The sequence below is a fragment of the Clytia hemisphaerica genome, unplaced genomic scaffold (assembly GCF_902728285.1).
Source record: "Clytia hemisphaerica strain Z4C2 unplaced genomic scaffold, Clytia hemisphaerica genome assembly, whole genome shotgun sequence".
Classification (NCBI taxonomy): Eukaryota; Metazoa; Cnidaria; class Hydrozoa; order Leptothecata; family Clytiidae; genus Clytia; species Clytia hemisphaerica.
This window is the reverse complement of record NW_027103309.1, coordinates 655,479-663,098: the sequence shown is the minus strand read 5'-3', so window position 1 is coordinate 663,098 and position 7,620 is coordinate 655,479. Positions and strand designations below refer to the sequence as shown.

The 7,620-nt window shown below is 34.8% G+C and overlaps 1 protein-coding gene across 1 annotated transcript; it reads left to right on the top strand.

The window, feature by feature from the left end:
- Positions 1-4,427: 4,427 nt before the first annotated feature.
- LOC136813115 (G2/M phase-specific E3 ubiquitin-protein ligase-like) lies at positions 4,428-6,659 on the top strand. The gene is made up of 4 exons (XM_067069643.1): positions 4,428-4,511; positions 4,973-5,100; positions 5,764-6,035; positions 6,362-6,659. The coding sequence occupies exons 1-4, from the start codon at positions 4,428-4,430 to the stop codon at positions 6,610-6,612; spliced, it is 735 nt and encodes a 244-aa protein (XP_066925744.1). The 3' UTR covers positions 6,613-6,659.
- The last annotated feature ends 961 nt before the right edge of the window (positions 6,660-7,620 follow it).

Genomic DNA, 7,620 nt, shown 5'->3' with positions numbered 1-7,620 from the left:
TGGGTTTTCTCGAGCTATCATTCTAGATTTAATCAAATTCTCTCCATTTATATCTAGCTGACCAACTCTTACATTGTTTAGAAGATCAATAAAATCAATGCCATCCTTTTGGCGCATAATTTCGTCAAGTTCTGCAAGTTTGAACAAATGCCATAAATTAAATGAATCAACAGTAGTGCTTTCTTTGCTTTTTCCCGAGGAGTATATGTGTGGAGGTCTGATTGGAGGTAATTGGTAAAGATCCCACAAACAATCATGCTTTTCCAAGCGAATGGAGGAGCTATTTCATCCTTCAATCCAAAAGTTTCACAAATCCTTGTATGAATATTTAAGAGATGTTTAGATGACCATAGATATCTCATCAATGATTATCAATTTAACATGTAATAGTTTGTTTCTGATCATATTATGCTGCTTGTGACCCATGGCTTTGAATTTTCCAACTGGGATACTCAATCCAGTGTGTATGGTAGTTCCATCAATGTTTATAGCAGCGATACCTGTAGGTGCTAATTTAATTATGCGTGGTTTTTCAAGCTCCTGACCTTTATAGGCAAGTACCTTAGATAAACAGTTGAATATACATTTTATTACGTGTGATTTTCCTACGCCCGCACCACCTGTTAGGAATATTCTTATTAGTTCTAATTGTTTAGAATTTCAATTTTGCACAAATTTTTTAGCCCAATGTAAATACTACATCAAAAACATCTCTTTGCTTAGAATTCAGAGACCTAATATGGTTATTAATCTCTTCATCAGACTAAAAGCTGTGCTTTGTTTGAGTAAAAGGGGCAAAAGTTGGTTCTTCATTAACATCTTCATTTTCATCTTCAGATGAATCTTGCAAGTTGTTCATCATATCAAGCACTTCATCATTTTCTTGCTGAGCAAATGCATCTTGATTGTGAACCATTTCGTTTCGATAATTTTGCAATACCAAATCAACAAGGGCACTATCAGATTCAAAAATCTGTCTATTTTCGTTGACTGTGGTATTTACTTCATCAATATTTAGTTTTACAACATACGGCCCATCAACTTGAAGATCAGTTTCTTCTGATCGAAAGGAATAAAATAACATCAACATATGATGAGCAAATTTTTCAGGATGCTTGTGCTTATTTGGAGTGTAATATCTCAAAACTTTAGGAACTTTTCTTAGTTTCAGTTTTTCGGTACTATTCATTAAGGGCGTAACTTTTGGAAGTGTCTGTGGCTCTTGGTGATTAACACTGATGACAGAGTCATCTAAATCAGAATCAATATAATTCCAGATAGGAAAGCGCTAGAGACATTTTCACAGAAAGTACTTTTATTTGCCCTCTAAAGGATGAACGAAAATAAAAAAGCATTTCTTCTCAGTCAATTTCCCAAAATTTGGCTAAAACAAGGATTTATCCAATGGAAGATCGCCTAGTTAGAATCTATCTTAATAAAAATTCCCTTAACTCTCAAAATTTCCAAAAAAACAACAAAGCCTTACCCATGGAAAACCAATAAAAACTGTTCAAAAACAGATATTCTGATAATATTATCAGCAACAGAACCTGAAAAAAATGAAAATGTCAGCATTCATAACAGTTTTACCAGGCTGGGTTTCGATCCCAGTTCACACCATAGAAATGGGTGTCATAGCCAGTAGACCACCAGGTAGTAAGTAAAGTTATGCTGAACATTCTCACATGTTGATCAAATCCCTCACTCCCATAAAAAAAACTTCCAAAATCTCAAAATAAAAAAAAAACAAAGCCTTACCCAACGAAAAGCAATAAAAACTGTTCAAAAACAGATATTCTGATAATATCAGCAACAGAACCTGAAAAAAATGAAAACGTCAGCATTCGTAACAGTTTTACCAGGCTGGGTTTCGATCCCAGTTCACACCATAAGAATGGGTGTCATAGCCAGGAGACCAACAGGTAGTAAGTAAAGTTATGCTGAACATTCTCACATGTTGATCAAGTCCCACACTCCCATAAAAACTTCCAAAAATCTCAAAATTTCTACAAGAAAAAAGTCTTACCCAGCAAAATATGATTAAAAAATTGTTCAGACTGGTTCAAAATCAGATATTCCCATAATATATCAGGAACAGAGCCTGAAAAAAATAAAAATGACAGCATTCATAACAGTTTTACCAGGTTGGGTTTCAATTCCAGTTCACACCATAGGGTGTCATATGTGATAGGTAGTGGAAATAGATTAGCTTGCATTCCATCGTGCATCTTGCATTCAAACTTTGGCATAGCGTCAGCCTGGGCTGGGTTTAGGTCCCAGGCAAAAATTAGTTCCCCTCAAAGATTTATGAATTTTTTGTTAACTAATCGATCACTAATCGATATTTACAATTTTAACCTCGATTAGCTATGGATTATAGATTTTAATCGTTAACTGATAGTCGATGTGATATCTATCGATTTAAATCGATGAACGACGAGGGGAAATCCCTCTCAATGGCGATAAAATTTTTTTACTGCAATTCCAGTATAAGCATTATATTTACATTTTTTCTATACCGTAATTGCAGTATAGTCAAGAAACAGGATTCAAGATTCAAGGAGAAAACAGACAATTTTTGTACATAATTGCTCATATCTATTTTTAACGCACAGACAAAATATTTTTTCCATTAATCAGATCTGAAATACAAATGTAAGATTATCCTGTAAAATGATACTACCTAATAATCAGAATGAACAGAAATAAAAACAACTGATATAGAAGTAGGTGTTTCCTTTGATTATGAACTTTGCAAGCAAAGCATCTTTTTGTTTTTATTTTCACTCATTGTGTTTGGCCTGTCAAAAGCTGCACAAACATCAGATTTTTTGTTTCTTTATGCTCCAAATTTTGAGTCAATGAAGAATCTGTTTCTGCAACATACAACTTTTATTCAAAGACAGTATGAAGAAGATAAACTATCATGCATACCTGTCTCTCAACACCACCAGCCATTAAAAATCTGTGAATTTACCAATTCCCGCTTCCGATTCCATTTTGAATACAGATCTTCGCGGGGGGTAAGACTCATCAGCCAATCAGCGCGCCTCATTCATCTGGTCTGGATTTTCAAATTTCTAGCAGTTTTGTTGAATTTTAAAGGGAAAGTAGGAAGTAGCACTAATAACAAAATAGCAAGACCTAGAACAATTGCTTGAGGGCAACTTTAGGCTTTCCTGAAAGCCAGATAAATTCCGCTTCTAACCGTGTGTCGGGGCTAATTATTCGACGTCGGAAATAAAAGATAAAGACGTATAAAGACAAGGCATATAAAATTTTCTGGTAGTTCTCTAAAGTTTTCTGTGCTTTAGTAGACGTTAGAATTAGCCCCTACCCCTTGACAGAACGGCTCCATTATGGGCTTCACCCTAAAAAAAAATTAAATTTCCAGAGTCGTTCAAACCCGTGCATTTTGGGGAAAACCACTGATTTGGGACCTCTCTTTGAGCGGATATTACGGCTATTCACATTCGATTATAAACTCCATTTTTTCTCTAAATGATAAATAAAAGATCAATTTTCTTTCTCCAATTTAAATTATAAGCAATACTCGTTGATACTTTTTGTCATAGTCAGAAGAAAAGTTGCCTTCGAAAAAATCGGAAAATCGCGCAATTTCCAAAAACCCAAATCCCGCGCCCTTAGCATAGTCGAGAATGTGCGATGAAACTTGAAATAATCAGTGATGAGTATATTGTCATCTCAGGAGACGATACCTTGCCCTATGATTATCAAAGTGATAACAACATCAATGAAAACTGCTCAAGCAGCACAACTGATTTTACTGCAGAGCTGGTAAATTTACAAGAACTACAGAAAGCAGCAAAGAATGATCTCCTTAGATGCAGAAGGCTCCCAGCATCCTGTTGGAAGGACTGGACCGAACACTGCAACAAAACATGGACCAGACCATCGAACAATCTCATCGTCAAATTTATGAGAGAAGGGGGAACAGACACTGGTGGGTTGAGGAGAGAGTTCCTTTCAAGTATGTATATTTCAAATACGCAAAATAGTCCAAAAGCTGAGTTAGTTTTCTTGTTCTCTAAATCCGCAAGGTAACGAGAAAAATAATTCAGACAAATAAGGCAAATAATTCTTGTTCTATTTTTAGTGATATGTTCTGGCATGTTGATTATTTTACATCAAATTATTTTAATTCAAGAAACCCCCCATTATTGGTTATTACTCTCTTATGAAATTAAAAATTTCAAGATATTGAGTTCGGGAAAATCTAACGACTCCCACTTGAGCATAAAATTTATTCTTCCGTCTTTTTAGCATGCTTGAAGTACATTTATGCAGAACTCATGCCAGATGGTATGCCAAAAATTTTAGTATCTCTGGTCTTTGAGAAACAATATTTGTATGCTGGTTATGTAATGGAAATTAGTTTCCTACAACTTGGCCCATCTCCGACTATTATGAACAGAGAATGTTTTAAATGGTTATGTGATGAGCCAATCGATCCAACTCACGAGTTTTTGGATTTGCCTTCTGTGAAACCAGTAAGTTTCTAAAAATTGAAAATGAAAGTAACCCAATATATCTGATAGGCTGCAATTACATTAAACACTTTAAATGTCGCGTGGTCGTCAATTCCGTGCAACGTATGTAGACCAATGCAACAGAGTAAATTTTCGTTTATGACCCAGTTTTTTAGTCTCTTTTTTATCCTGGCACATGCAGGGTAAAAATATGCATTGTGGAGAAAAAAATGGAAACAGGACCAAAAGTGTTGCTTTCTACTCTAATTTTTATGAATCTTTTCGGCTCAATAAAACTGACTGCAGTCTGCAAATCCTTGGTGTGACGAATTAGACAGACTTCAAACTTCAAATAAATTTTACTTTTACTTTGATATAAATGTTGCTAATTTTCGTTGATCAATTTAAACCAGATTGATTCCAACATTGGAATATAATATGGATATCAGTATATCAGAATAATCATTTAGTAACCTATTTAGATCGCCGATGCTGGGAGTGAAGAAGAGTTGGCACTCGCATTTCAGAATGACGCTACATTTGATTTGTTGATAAAAATTGGCCACCAAGGCTTACCACCCAAGTTGGAGAAGAAAGATGAATTCTTGAGGTAAGTTTAGGGGGTCAACATTGGGCTATTTCATTAAAAAACTATACAGGAGGTGGACGCACCGATTCAGGGTAGAAATATTTTTTGTTGAAAATCGGCCAATACCCCCTGGAAAAGTGAGAAAAATAGAATACCCCTGGAAAGTTTTTCTCAAATACTCTTGGGTACCTAATAAACGTACCCCCCTGAAATCCTTATTCCAACCCGCTTATTAATTTTCGAAACAATATTTTTGAAAGTTCCTTCTTTTGTCTTAATTCTTCTGGCTAACATCCTCCAATTTTTTTACCCCCCCCCCGCTAATTAAGAACATTTTTTACCAATGGATAGGTAGACAAAGTCTGATTATCATACTCTTTGGAAATTTACTTAAATTTTTACTTCAAAATCACAAAATTTTCCCTTCACCCTCCAGGAATTTTCCTCCAAATACCCCCAGAAAATCTCGTCCACCCCATGTACGGATATGATGTATGGTGTATATTAAAGATTAATTTTTCAGTTAGTGGTGTACTGAACGGGTTGAAAAAAAGTACATTATACTAAAAAGGTGTTGTCCAATAGTTTTTCATCTTGTTGGCACTTGAAATCTCACAACCAAGTGAAGAGGTGGCGCATAAAATAATTACACTCCATTATTTATTTAATGTTTTATCATTACAGAATGCTATATTATAAAGAGACATTGGAGCCACGAATTGAAGCAATTCGTCAATTTCAAGCAGGACTGAACATGCGCGGCTTACTACCCCTAATAAAAAAACATTCGGAGGAATTCTCGAAATTCTTTGTCTTCAACGCAATAAGTATCGATTACTTCCAGTTTGTCGACGAGTTCAAACCTATATTCCAACCAGAAGGTTCGAATAAGTTCATACGAGAAGAACCAATCTACAAATACTTTTGCGACTATATCGAAAGTTGCAATTCTAGTGGTAAGTTGTCAAGAATTCTGTTAAAAAAAAGTATTGAATGCCCATTGAATGTCAAATAGGTGAATTGGTAAACTTTGTAATTTCATGTGTTGTAGACATTTTTCTTCATATTTACAGTAATAGAAACAGCTGTAAAGATATACTGTAGATAAAGTCTACAATGTAACAAAAACTAAAATATTAAAAACCCACAAAGCTTTAGATTTCAAAGATTTTAAGCAACTTAAGGCTTGGATTTCGAAAACTCCTTAGCAACTCTAGGCCTGACCCGAAAATTGAAGTTGCTTATAAAAAAAATGTGTAGCTCAAGAGTCTCTTTTTTTTAGATAACGCAACACATTCGCTGAGCGATGTCTGCCAGTTTATCACTGGAAGTATGAATATTCCACCCATGGGATTTCAACCCAAAATTGTCGTGAAATTTGTACACGACTGCGATCACGACTATCAATGTTATCCAGAGGCAAGCACGTGTGCTTATGTGATCAAGTTGCCCGTCCACATCAATAGCCTCCAAGAGATGATTACAAAAATGGACGAGACCATTATCAATGCGCCATTCTTTTTCAAGGGATGAAGTTTTTAATGTTTTTAATCCTCTTTTGAAGATACACTTTTGTAGAACATACTTTTGAAACTTTTATGTTTTGTTTCGATTTTCATTTATTTTAATGTTATCGTTTATTTTCATTTATGTTTTCTCCTTTTCCTTTCTATAGTTCTTTTTCTTGATTTTGTTGATCTTGACAAGAAAGTGATTTTTTTTCTCACATGGAAAGGTTTCCTCAACTAATGAATATTTTCACCTGGGAAAATTCTAAGCTCATTTTAAACTAAGCTTTACCCTTTTAAAATGCAAATTACATTACCTTAAATTATGTTCAGAAAGTATGTATTATCACTTTTTCTGAGTTCAGGCTCAATTCATAGCATAAAAGGCCAACGTTTTAACTGATAGAGAGGACAGATGTTATATTTTTTTATTTGATATTTATTATTATCATGGAGCTCAATGTTTGCACCCAGTAGTCGTAGATGGATTTTTTATTCACTGGACTTTATCTATGAACTTATCCTTCTTTTACTTTTGAGGCTGGACTAAAAGAGGGTTACCTTAAGTGTATTAACTATGGCGTGGATTAAATTTGGCGGTTGGGCGGTATTTGGCAAAATCCGCCAAATTAAATACCCGCCAAAATTTTGAAAATTGACTATCGTTTTTTCTAATTGACCAAAAACTTTTATTCTATACTTTTCCAAATTGTTGAATCCCGCTGATTTCAAATATGTATTCAGATTTTTCATATCTTTGTTGGGTCAAAAGTTACAGCCCTCCGAAAAAGATCCGAATGGGCGATAAATTGCAAAAAATGGTCGAAGTGAACCTTTTTCGGAGGGCTGAAACTTTTGACTTCACTAGTTTGTCGTCACCTTAACCTAGAATTCGGAGGTCGGTCGAAAATAAAATTAATTTGATCTTTCGTTGAATTTTCGCCTATCTTTTCGCCAAAGCCTAACTTCAGAAATGTTCCAGTCCAGAAAATTTCACACGAGTCAGATCATTTGCGAAATGGCATTTATCAAA